At 34.9% G+C, this 26269-nt stretch overlaps 1 protein-coding gene across 4 annotated transcripts in view; it reads right to left on the minus strand.

Moving 5' to 3' along the window:
* Window positions 1–6950: 6950 nt before the first annotated feature.
* The window catches only part of LOC118444306 (uncharacterized), a 41640-nt gene continuing 22321 nt past the window's right edge, over window positions 6951–26269 (minus strand). The window contains exons 1-13 of one of the 4 annotated variants that reach the window (XM_085664586.1): window positions 22190–22292; window positions 17469–17677; window positions 15199–15717; window positions 13785–14724; window positions 12836–13705; window positions 12341–12595; window positions 10123–10310; window positions 9636–9914; window positions 9128–9289; window positions 8750–9041; window positions 8278–8515; window positions 8031–8181; window positions 6951–7837 (exon numbers count right to left, since the gene is read on the minus strand). In XM_085664586.1, the coding sequence (XP_085520712.1) occupies window positions 7577–7837; window positions 8031–8181; window positions 8278–8515; window positions 8750–9041; window positions 9128–9289; window positions 9636–9914; window positions 10123–10310; window positions 12341–12595; window positions 12836–13705; window positions 13785–14724; window positions 15199–15717; window positions 17469–17630 (4317 nt within the window). In that variant the 5' untranslated portion in view covers window positions 17631–17677; window positions 22190–22292 and the 3' untranslated portion in view covers window positions 6951–7576. Of the gene's footprint in view, window positions 7838–8030; window positions 8182–8277; window positions 8516–8749; window positions 9042–9127; window positions 9290–9635; window positions 9915–10122; window positions 10311–12340; window positions 12596–12835; window positions 13706–13784; window positions 14725–15198; window positions 15718–17468; window positions 17678–22189; window positions 22293–26269 lie in introns of those variants that run through there. The other 3 variants (XM_035872473.2, XM_035872464.2, XM_085664587.1) reach the window with 3 other exon arrangements.

The raw sequence follows: 26269 nt of genomic DNA on the forward strand, positions 1-26269 counted from the left end.
ACGTGTTTCTCCTGTAGGACTAGTTCACTAAAAGATTTTTTGAATATTTCCAAACGCAAAGAAATAGGTTTCACGATGTTCGCACGGAGAAGCTATGGAAACTCACTCGATCATTTTAATGAGCTTTGCCCAAATGATTCTATGGCAAAAATAAAGAAATACTTGTCCAATCGTTTATGTCAATAGATTTGAATTTTTAAAATACTGTTAAATTTTGGAAAAATTTGTAGTTTCTTTTAGATTTTATAGACTAAAAAGATAAAGATTCTACAAACAATATATATAATAGTTCATTGGCAAGCGTTTGGATTCGTAATTGAGGAATTGTAGGTTCGGAGCTAAAATAATATTCCCGTGGTTTTTATTGCATCGATGTAAACGAAAATAGTGAACTAATTTTCTCTTTATTCTTTATTTTTGATAATTTAGTAAAGTATTACTATCCAATCTCTTATATTTATTTCCTTCATTGATAACTAAAGTGAATTTTGCGGTGATCTGTGCTAGATAGGATACAACAGCAATATAATTTTATTAATGTAAATACATATAAAGTATATACATTTGTCGATTATTTTTTCAAAATTAATAATTAGTGAACATATATGTTATATATTATTTTTAATAAAGATCAAAACACGGGTTCGTTTCTATATTATCTACGAGATTTTTTTCCCAATACTACTTTGTTATGGTTTCCTCTATAAGAATTCACTTCATATTATTACTATTATTACTACTATTACGATAATAATAATATATGATATAATAATATAGTAATATGAAGAGTAATAAGAAGAAAAAACAGAAGAATATACTTATATTATTGATATACATCATGACACATATGATCACGATAATTTATGATAACTAAAGAAGGAAAATTATATTAATCTACGTGATGGTTTGACGCACGAAATCGTGTCCTTGATAATTTCGAAATATGACTGCCCATCGATAGATACGTCTAATACAAACGAAAAATATGAAGAAAAGGACGAAATGTTTCTTTTGTTTTCGTTCGCTATCATTTCTTCTTGTTTACTACCTTATGATCGTTATGTATTTGTTTCCACACTTATGATCAATCGGAGCTATTATTTGTCTTTACTATTATAATATAAAATGTTTTCAATAATATCTAGATATATTTATAAATAATATTCAAATACATCTTTATTATTATTATTACATTATATTATATATAATATTATTATTATTATCAGTAGTAGTAGTAATAATAATAGTAGTAGTATAGAGTAGACTAGTCTTATAAAAGAAACACGTAAAAAAAGTGTTAGTAGTTCTACTTCATAGATAGTATGAAAATGAACTCATGGTTTAATTTATATCAAAATAATATAATATATAAGTATTCACTAATTATTTTTAAAGAAATATTCGACAAATTCTTATTTTTTGTCGCAGATCTATATATTAATTCTTATATATTCAATTATATTCATTATTTATGTATGCATTTATTGTGAAACAAATGCGTACCAACGTTGTATTTAGCGCGGATCACTACAAACGCATGTACTGCCAAAGATAGATATATATATATGAGAGACTGAAAAGTGTACGCTCACATCTATTAATTTACTTACTGTAAATACACGTAACCAATTGTTATATTCTCGTGAGAGGTGAATAACCAAACAAGCTTATACACTGATACGATAGACATATAGTAAGGACAGCGTTCCCCGCTTGTATTCGTAGTTCATATTTTGCCCATACCTAACACCGAAATCACACACACTTTGAACAAAAGGTAGTAAACAGCTTTAAATATAAATACAGATACATGTTCTGAATCCGATTCAGACTTAATATAACAAGTAAATGTAATTTTTATCACGTTTTGTGAACCACGGAATATATAATTAATTATAAAAATAAATAAATAAAAAACTTCGTATTAATATAAAGTTATAATTTTGTTCCCAACACTTATATTCGTGAAACACTGTACGGCGTTGTAAAAAGCACGAAACTAGCACGCATTATGGAGTCCATATCAATCATATTAAGGCGTTGTCGGAACAAGCACATTTTAAAATATTCTCATTAATTCCCGCTGATGATTAAAGTTGTTCTCTTAACGACTTCTCGACCTGTTGCTGAAGGTTCGCCATGCAAGAATCGCTATTACGAGGCTTATTCAAAAGATATTTACACGATCACAAAAATTTTGTTTATGAATCATAATATTCATTACGGGTTTAAGAAAATGAAAGTCTAAATTATTCAAATATTCTATTTAATTTATACCTTCTATATAATTACATTATCGATGAAGAACAAATTTTTTAATTTTAATATAATGGCTTTTCACGTAGTAATATGAAAATGAAATATATAGAATGTAAATTCACTCAAATGACATGAAAAATTTCGTTTCATGATATTGAGACGAGTAGATATACATATAGATAGAAACGGAGAGGTTGTCTGTTATCCTCTTATTGCCGCTGGCACGGTTTTCTTTCATTTTCCTTTCCTCTTCGCCTAGAAGAAGAACGAAAAAAAAGCAAAAGCGACGATGCTGTTTGATGAAGTTTTAAAAGCGAATACATTAAAAAAGAACTTTATAAGCAGCTCGTATATTAAAGTAAATTTGTTCTTAATGCGGTTAAAAGCAAACTTTTAAAGGGAATTGTCGAAGAAAAGTATCAAAGAGAATCTATAAACGATACTTCTGAGAAGAAAACTTTGAAAAAGTTTACTTAAACAAATGTATCATATATAAAAAATGATATTAGGACATGGTCGTGTACAAAATGAATGAGTAATGAGATTATCTCTGTCAGATACCTATTCATCGTGTATGTATCTACATTATTTGAACAACGATTTTGATTTCTAAGACACGATGCGAAAAGAGGAGAGATTTTATAATTTAGCGGACATTGGTGATGGCCATTGCAGCAGCAGGATGTCTATTATCGTAACGCCATTGGTATACGTCGCTTGATACATATACTGTATTTTCATAAGCCGACGTGTAGCCCGTGAGATTCGCATGTTCTAACCGAAACACGGAAGCGTATGTGCCATGACGATTCGTATGGCTCGACATTTGCGGGTCATTTGATATATCGCAAGCGGATTCTAGAGAGTAGGAATACATACTCCGCAACGCTGAACTTTTATTCATGAAAACATTTTAAATTCCTACAGGAAAATTGCTTTCAGTCTATATACACGTTCGAAGTACAGAGAATCCAGTTTAACAGGATCATCAGAAACGTATCTACTTCTTTCGATCGTACTGAGAAACACCTGAAAGAAATGCATTCATGCAAAAAGCATCGTGCATTGGAATAATTGTTTTCTGGAAATAAAGCGTTTCTTTCTTCAGATATCTTAAACGATCGAACTAAACGGGATATCCAGTAAACGTACTTTGTTCTTTTTGTATCTCTTCAGTCTCGAATACGATTACTTCGTCCCTTTATCCCATTTTAATCTCTATATCATTTCTTCTTTTTCCTTTAAATTCATTCGTATCTAATCTTCTATTTATATTCGAAAGGAGACAATGTTTCTCGGAAACGATTCTTTTCTTTCTCCCATTTATATTTACGCCTCGACGGCATTGAAAACACACACTTGAATTGTTCTAGATCGACTTGGTTCTAGTCCATGCATATCTAATCATCAACAAGACGCGCAAACCGTTCGTCTCCAAAACGATTCGACGAGAAAGCGATTGACCTACGATTAAATTTTCATCTTTGACTTATGACTTCAACAACTAACGGAAAGTAGGATCGTTTCAATATCTCGTTTTTCTCTATCATTTCCTCTCGCTCTAACTTATAGTTTCTCGCTTTCAGATCGAATCGAAAAACACTCCTTGGTAGCTGCCACCGAGAGAGAAACGCCAGTAAATATAATATTTTCATACGCAGTGAACTTAACAAAGCTAACAATTACTTATTAAAGGCAATTTCCCCTAATCGCCTGAGATTCAAGAACCGATTGATCATCGAATGGTTCGCGATAGCGAACGGGATACAATGGGCTTAATAATGCGAACGTGCGCGTGACTAATGTCATTAGTTTATATGAGCTATGCATTTATTAGCGAGCATCAAAAAGGACAATGGAATACGAAATAAAACGAGATTGGCACGAAAATGGAAAAACGAAAAATATCTTCTCTCTATCTCGTTTCTTTTCTCTTTTCGTGTATTATAAAAATATATGATAACATTGTGTATATTACTATCATTATATAATAGTTATTATTATTGCAGATAGTAGGATATTTTAAAATAAGACTAATTTATAAATGAAGAACGCAAATTTTGAGTATTTTTGTTCTTCCGCACTCGAAGGAAAAAACCTTTAGCAGTAAACTTTTACTTGAGACAACACGAATTGTAGAAGAAAGAAAGAGAGAGAGAGAGAGAAAGAGAGAGAAAGTAAGAAAGAAGAAAAAATTTTAGCATTTTTCCTGTTTAAATTTGCAATAAAAATACGATACGCAAGACTAAATTCAATGACATTAAGTATAAACACTTTCCAGCTTCATCATGTTGCGGCAACCGTGCAGGACGAACCAACACAAATAAATTTTAAAGTAGTAATTCCTGTTTTTTCTTTTTTTTGTTCTTTATTCCTTCTATGTTCCTTCCGTTCACTAAAGAAAAAGACTACGCAAAAGACGTGACCCGCGAATGACTTGAGTCGCTGGTTAATTAGTCGACCCACTTTTCTTGCACTCGGAGTAACAAGTAAGTAGAACAAATTTTTAACATCGATTACCTCTTCTTCGTTTCCTCTTTGGACTCTTGTCTACCCATAAGAATGTCGTTACAAAAAGAAAAAAGGTGGTGGATTGCGAAAAAGGAAGAACGGTGAAAACACCGGAAGGAATTACAAGCGACGAGAAGATGATTAAATTGGCTTATCTTTGTGCACGATTAAAGCTCTCTCCCTTTCTTTTTCTTTCAATATTAGGTATATATAGTAATTCAGATACTTAGTTGTATTGTGTAAAGGTTCACAAAGCTTTGTGGAAAGAACTCGCGTGCTTCCTACCTTTATTATCATTGTACTCATTAATTAATTATGCTTGTTCCTCTTACTCTTTCTTTTTCGTATTTCTCGACATTCGTTATCTTCATTTATTCCTCATAGAATTTAATCACTATCTTACTTTTACCTCTTTAATTTCCACTATAGTTTCCCTCCTTATAAAGACCTAAGATATTTCATTTATTTTCCTGAAGAGTACTGACCGTAAAAAAGGTTCCCCATAGTTATAAAGTTAATGCAATACAACCTCGGGAATGCAAACCTTTCCTTCTTAATGCCACTTCAGAGGGCAAAGTTTATCTACTCAGAGATGGATAATCGATCGACCATCTGGACGTCAGGAAAATGTAGAAAATGTAAACATGGTTCTCATGTATATATATATATATATATAATTCTCTACACATATGTACATACAATATATACGTATCTACATACATTTTGTATAACATAGATAATGGTCCGTTTCGTCTTTTTGTTAATATGATTATAGAAAATGAATGTCCATCGTCGTTTATTACAACGAATGTCAACGTCCTGTAAAAATGTTGTTCGTTCTCTTTTTGTATGGCTCAATGAAACCCGATTGTTCCAATTATACGGCCATTAGTGATGAACATAAAAGGATTTACAGAGAGCCTTACTTATCCTTATTCCCGATGAATAAATGTTTCGTTCCATTGTTAACCTATGTAGACCTCTTTGAAAAGTGTAGCTGTTAAAAGCATTGTTAACAGATTCGTTTTTCGTTCAAAGAGGTTTTGTTTTAGTTTGTAAAATAATTAACCTCGAAGGATAACAAATAAAAGTTCGGAGCAAACCGATTAACGTTTTAAATGGATTCATCGTTTAATTTACATATGTGTGCAATATGTAGCATGTAAAAGAGAGTCAATAGGTCCATGTAGGAAAGAACCTCACTGACTACAAGCCAGTTGGCCGAAGTCCAAGGATACAATGTAAAAGTGGAGAAATGTTTTCGCAACGCGGTGTGGCGAACACGTGAGGAAGCGTTAACTTACATTTTCTCCAGTTATAGCTTTGGCAATGTGCTGCTGGTTCTAGTGTATAAATTACACCCGCGTTTAGTCTCTCTCTCTCTCTCTCTTCTTCCTTCTAATATGGCTCTCGTAGAGTGTGAAATGTACGAGAGACGACGGCTTATGCGTGAATTATGCCTACCACCTGACATTCTCAGACATCCTACAATTAATGGGACACAGAGAATAGATATATTTATGTTTCGCGATCGGACATTCTATGCGTTATACGCTTCTCGATTCATAAACAAGAAATTAAGTTTTAAGTAAATGAATAAAAAATTAAGTAAGTGTTTATAACGTAAAATGAAAAGCAATAAACATCGTGTTAGTAAATTAATTACAAAATTACCACGTATGAAACTGTATGTCCGATATTTTCAAGCCATGTAAAATACATATATACATTTGATATAGGCACAAGGCTTACCAATGGACATTTATTTTTACAAGGTAAAATTCATAAAGTTTAATTAAAAACTTTTTTCATATCATTCGTGTGCACCAGTTTACCGTATGAATAAATGGATCCTTTTCTCTTCTCTCGACGTCAATCTCGTCCATTTTCCCCAACCAATTTTTATACACATTTTCAACTTTTATGCAAAAGTAAATATTGTGCAAAATAAAATAGAATGAACACGTGATTTTTTATAAATGTAAATATGTACACATATTTACATTCATTAAAATAAAAGCTTTATTTTCTTAATGTTTACGATAATTTCATTCAATTTGATTATTTATGAGTATTGCTAATTTTTTTATATTCTTTATCGTCGCATGCAACATCGTTTCAGGAATAGAATATTTAATGAAAGGAATAACTTAACAAAATTTATCTTTTATTATGAGTATTACAATGTAGGCACGTTTTCTTTGTACAAAAATGTCTGATTATAAACAACATTATATTAGAATGTATATAAAGCATAAACTTTTTGTTCTGCATGAAATAGAACTTCCAACAAATATATGCTTGCTTTACTCTTAAAATAATTAACAATGATCAAAAATAATGTACTTATAAATAAATTTTCAGACAAGACTATCGATAGAAATTATTTGATAAATCAAGCATGCATTATCACGTTTTGATCGGCCTTTGTTTGGCATGTATTTTTGAATATCTAAATTACCATTATTAAATATACTAAATTAGTATATTTATTATCAGATCTAGATACATTGGGTAACATATTTAACAGTAGTCACATAGTAAAAATATCTTATTATAAATGTTACGGTGTATTAATTATAAAAGAGAATTCTTAAATTTCTTTTATAAAAAGAAAATTAAATATAATAAAATATAATACAAAGAAGTCATTGGACTACTGTTAAGTGCACATCTTTTATCGCTTTAAAAACTTAAGATATTAACGCCATTCACAATTCATAATGAAATAGATATTTCCTATCTTAAATTTCGATTTTTCGATAAATAATTTCATAATTACATAAAACAAATAAATTATATCACTTTAACAGACTCGCGACAAACGATTGCGCTGTTCATCCAATAAAATCGATGCCTCACACATCATTTTCGCGCTGGTGCGAACTAAAAATAGCAGTTGATATTCGTCGGTTATCGTCAAAGGTGCTCGCGTTCTTACTAAAGCATGGAGAATAGTTGCTCTCTCAAGATCGAGCCATCTTTGAAGAGCCACTTCCCTTTCTCGTGGTCCACCAAGAGTGACATCGGCTGGACCCCAAAGAGTGAACTCGAGTAAAGATTTTATCTGCCCAATTAATATTATTGACAACGATAGTATAAAAAAAGGTTGATTGTTCATTTAAATTTAGATATATATATTAGAATTAAATTATACAATGAATTACATGTTGGTAAAAAAATGTCGAATCGTATTAAATGCATTCAAGAAGCATATTATAGTAATGGAAATTACAAGGCAGAAAATTTATCTTATGTACCTGAGAAAGAGTAACTGCTTTTTCACGTAACAATAATTCTTGCACGAGAGGAAGTTTCTTCGTCAAGTGTAGTTGTTGAAGAGCCACCAAAGCACACTGACACAAGGAAATTTTTTCTTCTCGTTTGACGTCGCACGTGTCCACATTTAATCTGCGGAACAAGAAGTCGTTTAACAATAGCTATCATCGTTTTACAACAAGTAAATATTTTCTACAAGGGCACATAGAAAAAAAGAAATTTACCGACCCTTGCAACAGATAAAGTCGATAGCAGACGTCTTTATCCTCTCGACAAAGTATCACGTTGCTCAGACTTTTTGAGGATTCTTCGATTCCTCGTGCTTGAAGACTTTTCAGTGCGTTAACGAATTGAAGTAAGACGAACGAGGACTCTCTTGTTATACCTTCGTCTTGGGAATCCTTCGTGGCTAATCCAAAGCCTTGAATCGTACTTACTTGTAATCGTGGGAAAACCGAGATCGCCGCTGTAAGAAAATCGATTACATTGTCCATCAATATACCTTTACTTCAAATATTATTTTCTAAGATCTAATACAAATGATAGTTTATTCAAATGTTTAATTATGAAAATCTTAAGTATGAATCGATATTATCTTCTGCTCGTTAATTTTCGTAAAGATCAAAAAATAATTTTTCTTTCTTAATATCACAAATTTCTTTCGACAAAAATTCTTTCCAGAAAATAGAGAATAAATCACCTTCCATGTCCTTGCCGGCGGATAAACTGACTCGCTCGGAAATCTCTTTCGGCACGGTCTCTATGAACTCAATTATTGGCGCCAGGTAGAATTCCTTTCGCGACACGTGCATCGCTTGATCGAATGCGATGCACAGGCTGACGTTTTGCTCATTCCAACTAGCCGAGCAGAATATTCGCCTACCAATGAAAACGGACGTGTTTGCGTCAATGGTGAAATTGCAGAGACGAGGATTCAAATTTTTCAAGGCACGAAGACTTACAGGTACTTGGGCAACTTGGTTCACCTGCAACTAATTTATATTCTTTTGTTATCCTATTTCTTATGAATTGAAAAAGAAAAGAAAAGCTTTTGTGATTTTTTTTTTAGAAAATTTACTTGTTCGACAAATTGTGCGAGTGCCTCATGATTCGCCACGATAACAGCGCCATAGTTATCTTCTAGACTTCGATGAACAATGCTACGTCCTCTTCGTTGTCTCAATTGATTCAACCTTAGCTCGTCATCTTTGCTCTTCCAATCCTGATCCTCTTCTGCACCCTGCACATTTAAGTAATTTATTTTAGAAACAACATTGTATACTTCCCCGTCATATAATATTTCAAACATTTAAAAAGAATAATCTTATTAATTTCATCCTAGTAAATCTTTCTATTTCCTCTTCCATTATTCTATGAGCATTATTAAATCTATTATTGCTTTTATCTCTTCTCTTTTTTTGGGATTAATTTACAAAAAGGATTCTATCTTGTGCCATATTTTTCTTTCTTCTGGCATCTTTATACATATTCTATACCCTTCATATAAATAAAAGTTTATTGTGTTCAAATTCGATAAAAAAAAAAAAATGAAACGAGATCGAGAAAAAGGTGAAACAAAAATGTACCTCATCACCAGTGTAAAAAGTATACGGTGCATAAAGTTCGCTTTCGGTTTCGCTACCGCAATAGGGTAACGATGTTGATCTGAGAAAGGGTTGATGATGATGATGATGGTGGTGGTGGTGGTGATTGAATTTGAATTCTACGCCTGGATCCATAACACTACTGTCGGATTTCCGCTTGCAGCTGGGATGATGGGATCCGTTGCCATGACGTAGCTCTAGACTCGAATCGCATTCCGGTGAGCTGGACAAACACTCATAGACGTGGCTATCGTTCAACGTCTGAAACGAGTTCAAACCTAATGCCTTGTTGTCTATGTCGAGTAAAAGGTGCAATATCTTGAAAACATTTCATTGGACTTGAACTTTTACAAAAAGCGTACAAAACAATTGAAGCATATGATTTAAAAAAAAAAGAATAAATAAATAACGATATCTGAAAAGAATAATTCAGAAAATTAATGAATACTTCTTAGCTGATTTTCATTACCAGCGAATCGGAAGTTGGTAGCGTAATAGTTGCGGCTGTCTCGTAATCGTTTTGGTTCAAATTTTGGGACGAAGAGCCATGCTTCTTTATCAAAGGCTGGGATGTTGTTTGGTCTCTCATACTGGCGGTTCTTTGAGGTTTCGAGGGTGCCAGGGCACTGCGCACCTCACCTGTAACATCCTCCGCTGCTGCAGGCACGTCCGCCATCGTCAAGCGCCACGGGTTAGTACCACAAGACACAAGGCATTGTCACAAAACAGGCTAGCTACTACAAGTAACTAGCGTATTAGCCGCATAACAATCGTACATTCAATACTAATCTATGTATCTCATGTATATATCTATATATGTATGTATTACATACTCTATACTGCGAAGTAGAACTCAACCCTATTTGGTCGTCAGCAAGAATTAAATGACAAGGCACAGGCACAATAATCATGAAATATTTTTACGATATACAGAAATTTTCTTCAAATTTCTATTTTTTTATTATTTTTTTTCACAAGTGCATGTGTATGACATGAACAGAGAAATAATGAATTAGTCGTTACATTGACATCGCTAAGGCAAATTTGTGATTATCGAAGATGCAAGAGTATTTACAATATATTATCGCATTATTGATATTAATAAAAAACAAAGTTTCAGTTTTTTAAGGTTTCGGCAGACATAAGTACCGGTTTGATAGCGCTATGATTGAGAAGATTCGGGAGATGTTGAAATTAGCAGACATTCCTTGTACCTAAATACCTAATTCCAGTGAACACGATGCTGATGTATTTAATCAATGCATGCGGCGTTAATTGCACCCAGCGTCAGTTAGAAGAGCTCTGCGCAACACAAACGCTGTTGTTAAAAGATGGCTCAAAGGCAAAACCGATGATAATTTTTGCAGTTTTTTATTTTTTTTAAACATCATTATCTTGCAAGCTTTAAGCACTTTTACAAAGATGCTCCAGTCATCTATTCATCGAAGATATAATTTTATTATCGGATGATTTATATAGGACAATACTTAAAAAATATAATTTTTGTAAAAGGAATAAAATTATTTTGTATGATACAGATGATATAAAATAATTATATAGACCAAAGCTAAGATCCTAGATAATCGATATCAAAAACTTGGCTCCATTTTCATTGGCGTTCGGACATCGCGCATTGCGCACCATTTTTCTCTCCCGCTCAATTAATAAAATGCCGAAATATTTTCGCGAAACGAAATGACACGCGCAGAAATGCAAGGACCAAGCGAGACACCTATTATAAAAAGGAGATAAGAAAGGTGACACGAACGCAACAAAAAAGAACGTCTTGGTTGATTTGACTAAGAAAAACAAGACTCTCCGATGTCTTTTTCAGGCAAAAATATTTTTATTAAAAAAAAAACATAAAACGTCAAATAATATTACAGGCTTCTTCGTTATTTTTCTATTTTTATTTTTTACTTTCTTTTCTATTCTTTTTTTATCTTTGACGTGTTTACGTATGTACAAGATTCTATGTCGATTACAATACCACAGAAGAACATTATTGCATAAAAAAGAAAATTGATACGCTAGTCTATCTAATAAAAACCAGCCATTCTCAAACTCTTCTTCGTGGCAAACATCGTCACCATAGTGAGAAAAAACAGATAGCATGCGTACACTTTTGATCGTGCTAATCATCGACTTTCGACTTTTAGTTTCATAAAAGCACGATATACGACGCATATACATATGTACGTATATATAGATATATGTATGCATGTAGATATAATATATGTATTTATGTATGTTTATATATGTATATATATATGTGTGTATATATCTATCACAGAATATTATGAACTATTTTACGTATGAGACATAGTCATTTATCGTTGTGAATTACTAGTAATGGCTTCTTAAGAATAAAAGCGATTGTACGAAGTTTAACTCATCTCACGACATATAAAAGAGAATATGGTCGAGTACCGAGAAGAAGAGTATAGTTTGAAGAATAATTTTGTTATGCTCTCATTTAACTTACATTAAATAAAATAAAAAAAAGAACCACAATATCGTCGAAACAAAGAATCTAGCAATAATAAAAGCGTTTTTTGCATCACTCTTTCGTACGTTTAAGCGGCTAACGCGAGGGATCGTATGAGTATGGCTGTTAACATTCACAGGATTCGCGTGAAAAGACCACGATGAGTCACATTAGTTACATTGTATAGGTCTGAACTTACCCAGATTCGCGTAAATCAAGTCTGAGCTGGCCGAGGATGAATTCGACGGTTGCCAAGAGGACGGTGCAGTCGTCGTCATTGTCGTCGTCGTCGTCGTCGTCATCTTGCCTACTGATTTTTCGTTTCTATCCAAGAATTGTTGCGTCGTTTCGACACGCGGTGGCGGTGGTCTGATAGGTTTGTTCGATTGATCTACTCGAGACCAATTCTCCAAAGATTGATTCCTTGGTGGAGGTGGTGGCTTTCCTGGTCTAACTGTGAACAGACATCTAAGATCTTTACCGAAATTCGCGCCATACTCATTTTTAAAAGGACAAAGTATTTGAACGAAAAAAAAATGAGTATACGAAAAGCTTTTAACGCATATCAGAATGAATTGAGCTCTATCTTTACTATTTTGTTTGAAATGAAATTAAAATTCAATCTTTTTACGAGAAAAAGTATTAATTAGATAAATAAATTTAAAAGAGAGACGTTATGATTGAGAAAGCTTACCAGTCGAAGAATACTGTTGAGAACCATTGGGAGAACGTGTCATCTTTGTGGCTTCACTTCTCGAACCGCAGAAATCCGTCTGATCCTCGCCGATCCTGGTGATTCTATCGTTTCCCACGACTTCAACTGCAGCACCATCGAGCTCAAGAGGATGAATGATTTCTAAGCGCAGTTTCGGTTGCGGTGTCGAAGGTATTTCATCGAGTCGTGAATTTGAAGCGTGGCCGCTGGTCATGTCGACGTCCTTTCTCGAACCCATTCTGAGAAATCTCTTTAGTGAAAATCTCGATCTACCTCGTTTCTTTCCCTCTCTTGTTTCCGATCCGTTCGTCAAACTATCCTGCGACAAGGATATAGTCCTTTTCGAAGATGAGGAGGAGGGCTCATCATTCGAATGAGATGAACCAGTTGGATCCGGTGCTTCGCAAACAGCTTTCCTAAACTTTGGGCTACAAGACGAGGCTCTCTCCCTCTTCTCTTTTTCGCGTACAACCGGCGAATCTGATTTCAGATTCGCACTAGGATTTCTCGCAAACAAGCTCGAACTTGTTGGAAGATCCTCCGTAACTTCTGGTGGTCTTGGCGCCATTCTTCTTTTATTGTTTACCAATCGAGTTGGTTCCAAGCCATCTTCTTCTGCATCTGTACTTTCGCCAATATCACGACCGTTCGTTGAAATCGTTTTCTTTTCTTTGACCGATTCGTAAGTAGACACGCTTGTTCTGTGATTAATTTGATCGTTTCGTTCTATTTTATCCTTCGTTACTTTATTCGTTGCAACGGATCGTCCAATGATATTTAAAGAAGAATTCTCTACTTCGGTTTTGGTCACGTATCTCGTTGAATTTGGAATCTGTGACACAACTGTACCTAACATACGTGAAAGAAATCGTCAAAATAATAGCTTATTAATCTATAGAAAATAAACTAATAAATAACTCTTACCAACCTGTACTCGGAAGTGTCCTGTTAGTAACATTTTGTACCGACGGTGGTGGTAAAACGTAATTAGCGTTGATCCTTTTCATATTGGCACAACTAATATCACATGTGGGCTCACTCTCCGGTAGAACAGACTTTGTCCCAACGAATGTCGACGGCTTTTGAGGTACCACGGGTTTCGATTTTGCGTCCATACTGACAGAACCATGAAGAAAAGACGGCCTCGGTTCCGTAGCGATTAGAGAGACTTTATCCGTTTCACCTTGAATCGATGACCTGGATTCCATAGGTGGTGGACTCCTTGGTAAAGCCGGTGGTTCTATAATTTCCTCTTCATCAGCCTTGCCATCAGGTTCACCGGCCAATTCACGACTCTCTTTGAAATTAAACTTTTCTACGATAGCCTCAGACGAGTCTGTTTTTTCAGTTTTTTTATCATCTACACCTACAGCAGTAATTTTGTTAATCTTTTTATCACGAAGAATTAACGGTCTATCGCTTTCAGCAGCTTCCTCGTTTTTTTTCAAAGATGTCAAGTTCACTTTGATTTCATTCTCTTTCATCGGACATTCTTTCTCGATGTTCTTTGAAAATTCATAGTTCGAACAATTACTATTATTATTACTTTGTATCAATTGAATCGCGATCTTTGGTTTTTCATTGTCTGTTTTTTTGATAGCTGGGCTGCGCGAAATACTCGCTAATTTTTTCTCACATTTTACACCAAACTCTGCACTATTCGTAGCATTCTCGAGATTCTTATCAGTGATACTAACAACAGTATTGTCGATTTCCGTCGATTCGTTCCTCTGTATTACGGATATCAAATTTGTCGAAGTAATCAGCGGCATGTCCGCAATCTTCTCCAATTTCGAAGAATCGCTACTCTGCTCGCGTTTATCGTCTTTCCTATCAACTGTGATCTTCTTCAATGTCTTCAAGGTAATCTGTGAAAGTTGTATCGTTAATTTAATCAAAAATTTTCTTTTAGTATACTCTTGCCTTAACAAATATACATAACAATGAGTGACGATGACTATTGATATATCCTATTGATTTCATAAACGAAGATATGGCGTAATTGAACATTTTACGTAAGACCTTTTAACTCATAACAATGAAAAATAATAGAGCCGAAATAGTATAAAGTTAGAACATTACTTGCGTTTTCCAGTGCAACAAAACAACATATATCTCAACCTGTTCCAACAACAACCTTTTCTAATGTGCAAAGATCGAGCAATATTTCATCAACCCAGTGAAAAGCAGTATAAACTCGAAGTAATATCTTACTGTATCAACTTCACTTGGCAAGGATATAATAAAAATGATTGATTATATTTCTAAATACGTTTATATTTTTTACATAAAATTGACATTTAAAAATTTCATAGTTATGAACATTTTTACATTCGACTCACCTCGTTTTTCGACTCCATCGAGTTATTAAGAGTGGCGGACTTAGTGACGTTCGAAAAACCATTCACAGTAATCTTCCGATCACTTGGCCTTTTAGCGGTCGGCAAAGATTCATCTCCACCAAAAGGAGTGACGGATACTAAGAGCGTCGTTTTTTTCCCATCGGCGTCCTTTTGAATCCTACCGAGCATCAATGAAGCAAATGTTCTTGTCGATGCTGCAGCAGTCGTTGAAGATTTGTTCATTTCATTTGTAGGAATGATTTCGCTAAGATTCGCCGTAACGGTATTGAAATTTGTATTGGCGCGGGTTAGATTGCTCAAAGTACGTTCCTCCTCACTATCAGGTATTGCATCTTCTTCCGCGTTCAGAGAGTCCACAAGCACTTGCTCGATGTCCTCCTCATCGTCGGATAGAAAGTCATCGCCGCCGTAACCTATCACCTCCGTTAGAAATTCCGGAAAGGCCACGTTCTTCTTCTTTTGATCCTTTTGCACCGACTCTTTTACTCTCAGGATACTCTGGAGATTACGTGAAAATAAGAAAAGGATCATTAAATAATTTACCACGATGTCACAAAATTATGATAGATCTTATTCCTTTTCTTGAACAATATAAGAAAACTGTTCGAGGAAAAAGTTAGATAATATGAATCCATACAAAGATAGATAAAATGAGAAATGAAATATAAATTTTCTCATGCTTCTTTGATTATATTTTAATCGTATTTCAAGCGTAATCGTATTGATATCGTCGATTTAGTAGTAACACATTTTCATGTAGAAAACTGGATAATACTTTGAAATCTCATTAGAGAAATCGCGAATCATCGAGCTTTAGTGTAGTATACGGGCAAAGTGCCCATACGCTTTTCCCACGATATATGATTTATTTAATAACTTATCTCGACATTTTATGAGACTCAATAAAAAGCTAACAATGACATAAGACTGAAAATTCTTGCTGAACTCGGGTCAGTTTCAGTCTCTAAATTTATTTTCGTCGTTAGACGTAGACTTTATGACTGATTAAAGTCGAAAGAAAATCTTGTTGGAAAGTGGGATAGAACTTTGCCATACAATATACATAATACGTTCATTCGCCTTATCGGAGGAAATGAAAGTTTATTTCGACTAAAAATCCATGGCGTGACCACCGATGATATCTGCCAAAAGAGATTCGTTAAAGTTTTCTCCTTTGGAAACTCAATAAAATTTGATTTTGATCAAAAGACACCATCTATCTCTCCTTTTTTACGTTTATCAGTACCATTTCGATCGTAAAAATCATGAAAGGACACTTGATCGAGCTTTATTTGCAGTTCCATTTATAAATCAAATGGTATTTTCCACGAAATATACTAGAACTTCGTAATTTCTCTATAATTGTATAGCATTTGAGAGGCAAATCGAGGGTAAATCTCGCATTAATGTCGATTTTAATTCCATGACGGTTTCAAGCGTACGAAGAACGCTTTCACGATGGCCATAACACTAACAACTACGTAGCTATGTAGATATCTACGGTCAGAGTAGTATATGAAAAAAAGATGGGAACTTGTTCGGCCTGTTGCTCTTTTAAAATTTTCTAACGCATACGCACGCCAACTACAACAACCTGATGTATATGTATGAGATACTGATTTTAAACGAGACTCTTCACTTGGACGACCCACTTCCAGTGAGTTTACACTCGCAACACATAGACCTTGCTACTAGCAATAGCCTCGGTTAATGAACAGAGGGTTCATTTCGAAATGAGATTCGGTTTTACAATTCTTTCTGTTATGAGTTTTATCGACTATTTAATTACATCGCCGCAACTATTTTAATTCATTAATCGTCATGTTTTAACGTTTTTTATGTAAACTTTCCAATTCAATCTCCGTTTCATCGACCCACGTAATTATTGCGATAATCTTCGATACGTTTTATCTAATAACGGGCATTTATTAGCGAGTTATGCCGATTCCGCTATTTGCAAGTACTTGTCTTTCCCCGTGAATCATTACCAATCCCGTTTACTCGAGTGCTCGTTCCAACGATGGCCGGACGCGACAGATGCCAGGAATACGCCAAGTTTTTCCGGTTATTCGTCCAAGCATTTATGAATTGCGAGCAATCCAGTTTCCAGTTGGCACGATCGTTAATCTTCTCGACCTTGTACTGGTCGATCGAACGGTATACACAGCCTGATACATCGAGGCTGTCGAATTAAAACAAGCATCTCTCTCACTCTCGAAAATAAAAAACAACGCTCACGATTTAGCTACCTGGAGCCTGAAACTGTCGGCCTTTAGATTGGAAGAAGCCTTTTCGATATTGAACCTTAGCGCGTCCTCGTTCGATGTGTGTTCCTCTCTCGGCTTGAAGCAATTCGAACAGAACTCCTTCTTCCAAGCGTTCTGCACGAAGCGATTGCATTGTGCGGACATCGTTGCTTCACTGCAGCGACAGCGAAAGTCCCGTTACATCATCGTCCCTGAAAGGAAAGAGGCGAATTAGCGATCGTTCGGCTCTCGATACGCAGTCCATACTCTTTACCATTCTTGAAAACAACTCTGTTGCATGCTTCATTTAGTTCTGGTGCACGTACAGATTGCATCTGCAATTTTGTGAAGCTCTACGTGTTTAGGCTACTTTAAACTTCAGTGAATAAATAATAATGGACGAATAACGAATAGGAATGTAAGGATATTTCGTATAAAATAAGACCGACAAGATGATCGTAAAATCTGAGATTCACGAGAAATGAACCAATGAATCCTTCTTGCTATAAATAAAATAGAATCAATTCTCTTTGGACTCATGCGAAGTGGGAAGATAGTTTTAACGCGAAAGAATAACATTATAGGAATATCTCCGCAAGTACATATTTATTGAAGAGAAAGAGAAAAGGAAGAAAAAGGATAGAAAGAAAATGAAGATGCACTGCTACTTCTCTAGTTCACGATGCGGTTTATTTTATTATCAATTTATCTGTGCTCCTATTTTGGCGACCTCATATATTTTGATCGAGACGAGGCCTCTACTGTCTACTCGTTTTTTTTCGAAATCATCTCTCTCTCTCTCTCTCTCTCTCTCTCTCTCCCTCTCTCTCTGACTCATTAACATCTCTATTGTAGTAAACCAAATTGTTTTGATAGTCAAAACATTATTATATACTGGTATCGATCGAAACGTTTCTCGGTTAAGTGTCCGAATGCTGACCTCGGAAATATTTCCTTTCGTTAGAAAAAGTGATGTGACACTTTTTAAGCGTAATATATAAGCAACAAAATTTCGTTGAACTTCAACCTGTCTGTGCCTCGCCTTCAATATTTTTGTAAAAAATTTATTGTACTATTAAAAAATAACCTAATTATTTGTTTATTTATTCTTAGCTCTATTCTTAGCTCTATTCTTAGCTTATAAATATCACGGTCAAGTAGTTTTTATCACGAGACTAGATGAAGATTTCTCTTCGTTTATCGTATTTATACATGAGATACCTATGAATGGGAGAAAGAAAAAGACGAGAGTAGTAAGGCAGAGAAAGGGAAAAATAAAAGACACGATAGTTGACGATTCGTTTCATAGGCTTCAAACCAAACGACTTGTCTACGTTTCCCTGTCGACAGCAGCTACCGTGAATGCAATCAGGACAATTGACCTGAGCTGCTCGCTCGACTGAGTAATTGCCTCACTTCCGGTTCTCGCTTTTATTCCTCCGACCTGCTTGTCGGATCGAATCCCGCCATTGACGAACGATACATGAGTACCGATCCTCTTTTGAGAAACGAACGAGCTTGCAAAGATATCTTCAAAGGCCGCAAAGAAGAAAGATTTGTTTTAACGTACTGACTTTTAAACTAATTTAACGAGAATTCACATATTCACCTAATGTATTTTATAATCTCTTGAAAAAGAAATATAGAGGAAAATTTATTATTGAGTTAAAATTAGTGACTAGTGGATTAAGTATTGGAAAGTGACAAAATTAAAGATAAACTGTTATTTCCTTTATAGGCTGCTTTCTTTGAAAATTAAGTGTCAAAAATGATCGAGTCGAAGGAAGATTTTTATTCATTGTGTGCGTGAATATGTTACACCAATCAAATTAATTACTATTTTGCCAATTCCCCCTTGACGATTCGTACGTTGCGAACCATGACGTAGAATCAATAAACGGAGCAAAAGAGAGAGAGAGAGAGAGAGAGAGAGATGCGAAGGTCGGTTTCTATGACTACTAGAATTATGTCACGTTCCGTTATATATCCGGAAATACAAGTCATGCGAAATCCAACGGAGCGAGTTCTCGGAATTCATGAAGAATTTCTTGTTACCGATACGCATGCCAATTTTGATAAAAATTTACTCGAGAACGGAAAATCGTATTCGTGAAACACATTCTCTTCTTCTCTTTCTTCTTATTTATTTTGTATTCTTATATTCCTTTCCTTTTTTAATCAAATAGCAGTACTTTTTTTACTACTATTTTATATTTTAACTTATTCAATCATACTGAATTATTCAAATACAATAGATATCTTTCCGTCTGTATTTATTTATTTATTTTTTCACTTGGTATCTCCTTTTTAGCAATTCGTCAAGGACAGAAAATCGGTTAGTAATGTCGCATTATCATGCACGAGCTGCAAGTGCTCCGGCTAAGAATAAAGTACCGTTCGCAATCTCGATGATCCGTTACATCCCTCACGTCTCATCGAATACGAAGAGGTTTCGCATTAAGAGCGAAATTATTACCACGTTAAAAAAATTACGATTACTGTTTCATCAATTAAATTTTATACTTGGAATTTGATTATTTTACTTTTTATTTGTTATCATTATAACTCGTTTAAAAATATTAAAATTTTGAAACATATCACCAATATCACAGGAACATGATCTATTACTAGCATACATCTTCCCTGATGTTGCATGCGCAACATATGTACATTAAAATGAATATATCTATCTACCTATTTATTTTGAACTGGAACGGATTTGAATCAAATAGGACGAATGAGAAAAGAAGGCTGAGGCCAACGATCTCATCAGAACATCTTTCTTGGAACCTATTAACGCGAGCAACGTGTCGCAATATTTTGACAGTCACGTTGTTAACGAGTTACAAATACACTTCCGAGGTTAACAGTACTCGAGGAATGGCCTAACTGGAGACGATCTTTATCTATTTTATTTTACGATCTTGGTAGATACGATAAGGAACAATAACGAGCAATATTTTTAAGAAAAATTATATCTAGAATACGTAAAGTAAGTAGGTATATGAGAAAAGAGAAACTATAAAATATGGTTACGGTTATCAACACATAAGTTATAATTGCTTTTCACTATATATCTACGTATACATTAAGCGAAGCGTTCTCGACAAACGAACACATGCACATGTTTAACCGAGCGTTTACGAACAGACCGTGAGATCTCGATTCTCTTTGCATCGCTCATAATTGTCATCTCGATCGGAGCAGACGCGTGCACTTTATCGTTCAACGTTATCGCCTGAACGAAGGATTACGACGACCATACGCTTGAAATTAGTTATGGTGTATTTCTGGTAAGAATAGCCGTGAAAAGCAACTTCGTTTAACTTGCTCATCAAGAAAAAGAGAGAGAGAGAGAAAGAGAGAATTTCTCTCTGAATTTCGCACGCTTCAAGAGATCAAAGCTAGCCGCTTCCAAGTATTTGGTTTAAAAGTATGAAAAAGGTACTTAACCATCAACAATTCTTACCTTCTAAAATGAACTCTTGAAACTTTAATACATTCGATATACCAGAGCATCGTTTTATTCTTCATTTATTTTACTATGTTTAGATTGTCGAATAATTTATTTCCTTTCTGACTTTTTTCTCTTAAAGTAGTAATTTTCAGGAAAACATATTCACATAAACATTCGATAACGAGATACATTTAAATAGGAAAAAAAATATTTATTGAAAACGAATGATTCCTTTGACGCGTCCTATATCCGCCATGCAAAGACTTTCTTCCCTCCAGCTTCTTTGCTTTCCGTCTCGCGCATCGTCTCGTTTTCTTGGCCTCAACGACCGGAAAGGCGGACCTTCTCGACGCATTCCAGAAAGATGACGTGGCCGAAGTACTTGAGAAAACGTGCTTGATCGTACGTTTCTCTAAATGTGAGTCCTTCCCTTTTCCCTCTTACTCTCTCTTTCATCAAGTGATTAGATATAATTATATTATTGAATTATCACCGACGAATAAGATCTATTAGGTTGATTATAAAGTATAACGCATGAGAAAAAGAGAGAGAAATAAATATTTTAAATGTACAGTTGGAAACGTCTACGGAATTTATGCTTTTATAGACCGTTTTCATTTCCCACGATACAATGAAACACGACGGATAAACGAGAAACGGACGAACGAATTACTGACTCGTACTGTAAACTTGATTCCGGACATACGTACGAGAAAAGAACGGTAGTAGGGAAAAGAGAAGAAAAAAAGAAGGCTCAATATATAACAGGCGGTAAAAACAAACGAAGAGATAGACGGAAAGAAAAAAGAAACAAAGAAAGAAAGAGAAAAAGAGAAAGAGAGAGAAAGAGAGAGAGAGAGAGAGAGAGAGAGAGAAAGATAGAAACGGAAAGAACAAAGCAGAGAAAATTCATATACGATTCCGCTATTGTGCGGATCGCTTCTCCTCGTTCCCTTGCTGTAATTACTGTTAGCCTTCCATTCAATTGCGAGCATTAAAGCTAGTCATGCCTAACAGTACGGCGTCTGGGAATCTCGTGTGATGCGTGTCAAAAGATAGAAAAGAGAGAGAGAGAGAGAATATTGGAACAAATACCAGAAGTTTTTTTGCGAATGAATTTGCACCGCTGATAGTTGTCGAGCATTAACTGCTTACTACATGCGACGCGTCACTTACGCTGATAAAAGATACAGAGAACCGTTTTTTCAAAAAATAATAAAAAAAAAAAAAAGACGAAAATGGTAAGATAGCGTGTAGTATGACGTACCATTTCCAGATTTAGACTCTTTTTCTATTGTACGATGTTCGAAGAAAGGCTGCGTGTAAGTCAGAAGATCGTCGACACTTTTATTGCAAGCAGTATCCGCGATCTCAAAAGAAAAATATTCATTTATTCTTGTCGTCGATGACTGTGCTCGTTGGTCTCTTTGTATTAAATAATAAGCATGATTAATAAATAAATAATATTAATTTTGTGTCTACATGATCGTAGAATAAATGGTGTGATCATGGTAACACAAAGAAAGTCTAAAGTTCTAATTCCAAAGTCACGATTTTATTCTAATCACGTCCGTATTGAGCGAATGAATAAACGAAGTGAAACGTAAGTAGCATTGGACCACGAAACGATTTCGTGTATATTTTATTTGGGTATACCATTCGTACAACGAATTTCCTTCGAATAAAGCTCCCGACACTCCAGAGATTCATAGTCGCACATTTACAAGAGAGAGCTCGTCGTTGATCGAACGACGCGATCGTGTGTAACTGTAGCCGATGGAGAGTATACGTCGCATTCGACTCCAATTGCAAGAGAAGCAAGGTGTAACCTTCCTTCCACCAACCACTAAAATTCCATCCCAAGGTGACGTTTTTTGCATACCTTTTGCTCTACCCGACGAATCGTACTTACGATGAAAATTATCCGTGAGTACTGCGACGCCAGTTAAATCTGACGCAACGATATTTCTACTTTCTCCTGGGAGACTAGCAAATAGCAAGAGGCGAAGCATTCGACGTGAAAATAACTAGAGATTTTTCTTTTTCTCGTGAAATTTATTATAAACTAATATTTAGAAAAAAATTATCTCGATTTACATTTTACGTGCTTTCATCATGATAATTTTTTTTATATAAATATCGATAAATTTTTGAAATATTGTTCTCTAAAACTTCAATTGTTGAAGTTTTTAGAATAATATAATTATCTCGAGAAATTTCCTAAGAACTTCCTTTTCTTCAATGGTGTTAGCCTATAATAAAAGGCTGGCAGAATATCGCCAAGTATCGTAAAACTTTATTAAGCGGATAGAAAGTACAAGTGTTCTACGCATACTAACTTATTCACTTTTCTTGCTCTACTCTCTTTTTTTTTATAGGAACAAAAAAATGAAAATAGAAGGTGAAACAATGACGTTAGCCAGGAAACATACAAGGTTCTGCACTTCGAACGAATGGATTGACATTTTTAAAATTATACTAAAGGAACGTGCCCAATTGTTAAGCGATCCTTTATGGGGTCGAATATGACGTTAAAATACGTGGTAACGTACTAGTTTGAAAATAATTTCTCGAAAGAAAATAAACTCGATGAAAAATCATTTATAAATCTCCACTAGTTCCTTAATTATTTTTTTTAGTATCTATAGGAGATAGCAACGTATCGGAAGGAGAATTAAAATCAAATTGCGAATGATCGATTCAAACAAAGCTTCTTCTGAGATCTTAAAAACGAAGGGACAAGTTTCACACGTCGTTAATGACCAATATAAATCGCAGGTAGGTACGCTATAGCGAGTGGAAAATTCAAGCGTCGCTTTTGCGACGCTTGCATTTCAAACCGGTTTGAAATAACATACCGAAACCACAATATTTTTGAGCATACCACTTGAGAACAGAGAACTCGCGTTAAAAGCAAGAACATAAACCGGATCCATGCTACAATATTCAATTTTTGTGACTAGAAAATGCAAATGATAAAAAGGCAAAACGTTGCCTGTTAGACTCTCTATCTAGCTGAACGATCTATAATTAATAATCTATGCCGAATAATGAAAGGATAAATAATGATCGACGAATATAGTATAAATCGCATGCGTTCATTCACTATCTCTCAATCGTCGAAACGTTAACGAAGCGATTTCAAAAATTAATTACATGATGAATCCACACGAGGAATATATAAAAAGAGAAAACAAGAAAAGAAAGTATATGTTCTCTCAAATCTTATATAGGAATAAACACGCATTTTTATTAAAATACTAGAATTTATTAGAGTGAGAGCGAGTGAGAATAATAAAGAAAATGACAAAAATAAGTATCAAGGAAGCTTTGGATTCTTTCTTTTTATACATTCATAAAAGTGAAATACGTTTTGTAAATTTGATTCCCGTAATGCAGCCCATTACCAGAGCCCATTTATACTCGTTCCTTCGGCCAGTTCTCCTCCGAGATGCGAGCATGTGTTCGCGTTATGCCTCTACTGGTCCTAAACGAGGTCGACCAGCTTCGACCATAACCACACCTCCTTTTACTAGACTACTACTCGCGCTGCCCCGTGTATTTTATCCTGCGATCCCAGAATACGTGGCGGGCTTTCGAACGGCACGAGATATACGCCTCGACAAAGGATCTCACCGCTGTTCCTTGGAATTTTATATACCTATCTACCTACCTTTACCTACCTACCTATCTCTATCTCGCTTCTTTCTATCCTTCTTTCTTTCTTTCTTTCTTTCTTTCCTTCTTTCTTTCTTTTTTTCTCTCGACGAGGATCTTTCTCATCCGTCTCTCCAAGAACAAAAGGTAAGAGTCGATTTGAATAATGTAAAATCGTACTTTCGAAGTGACGGCTAACGAATATTTTAACTTACATGAGCTATCGACAAATTTACTATCTTTTTTACGAACGCTTCCTTTTCATCGTACTCTTTGTCCTCAAGTCCAATTTTTTTGGATCTTTTTGTTTTCTTTTTCTTCAAAACGAAAACAGAAGAACGTCATTCGTTGGATAAAAATAAATTTTAAAATTCAACATTTGTCACAAGATATATGAACATCCGTATTATCGTATGATACTCAGCTGTATTTTGTTTCCATCGCCCAAATAATCGATGTCGACCCGATTGGATATCTCACGTAGCAGCCGATGGTATTCGTTGAACACTTTCGCTTCAGCTACATAAATACGGGCTCGACCTTTCTCTTAAAGGAACGAGTCTACTTCGTCGTTCTCGATGACTCGTAGGGCATCGGTAGATAAGATAAGAAAAAAGAGGAAAAGAGAGAGAGAGAGAGAGAGAGAGAGAGAGGAAAAGAAAGAGAGAGAAAGAGGAAAAGAGAGAAAGGAAGAGAGAGAAGAAGAGAGAGAGAGAATACAGAGTGTGTAACCATTAAAACAAAACCGATTCCGTGATCCAAGGAGACTCTTGCTTCAAGATTTCTTAGTCACGAGCAAAGCTTATGTAACTTCGGTTTGTCTAATTTTTCAATGGTTTCATGTTCCAATAGGTTCTATTCTTATTTTTTTTTTTTTTTAACTAGAGTATAAAATCCCTCAATTTATTATTTCACTTTAAGTGGGTCAGTCATTCCAATGTATCTTTGAGATGTTTTAAATATCGTCATACAATATGAACGAAACTTCTCCTACCAATCATAAAAAATAAAATTTCTGCCACCAATCGTGAAAAATAAAATATCACAGACACAGAAACTGAAAGCAAATATTATTCGTGTTACGTGACTTATCGAATTCACTCCTTTGCAGTGAATTGCCATGTCTAATGGATAGGTAGACCTCGCAAGGAAACTTTCTCCGATAGGGATACAGCTCGTGATCGGTCACTCGGCCATTGTCGTTTGACGCATGGGACTTTGATGCAGCCGTTCAATATCGTCACGTGGACTTTCTACAAGTTATCTCATTCAAGTCCGAGCACGAATTTTCACAAAGCACAAATCTGTACTGAAATATTTTCTTAGTTTCGTATATCTATAGATAAATATACGTATCGTCGATCTGTCTTTCACTTTGAGAGCCAGAATGCGCGAAGGCATCATCATCACGCGTGGCTGATGGTATGCCGCGCGAGAATGGACTTTCCTTTCTAACCTTACGATCTTACTTCCACGCAAAGCAAGAAAATCGAGTCTTCTTTTCTCTTTTTCAACCATCTTTTACTCACCCACGAACATACGTGATCATCTCGATGCGCTACCTAAAAGGCGACCGACGTTGGAAAATGTGTTAATTATCTCGCATACGACTATATCTTCTTTGCTATGCTATTCGAAATTACAAAGGAAGAGAATTCTTTTTATTTTCCTTCGAGTGTAACCTCAATTT

This window comes from Vespa mandarinia, chromosome 2, assembly GCF_050613455.1.
Source record: "Vespa mandarinia isolate Hongniang chromosome 2, ASM5061345v1, whole genome shotgun sequence".
Classification (NCBI taxonomy): Eukaryota; Metazoa; Arthropoda; class Insecta; order Hymenoptera; family Vespidae; genus Vespa; species Vespa mandarinia.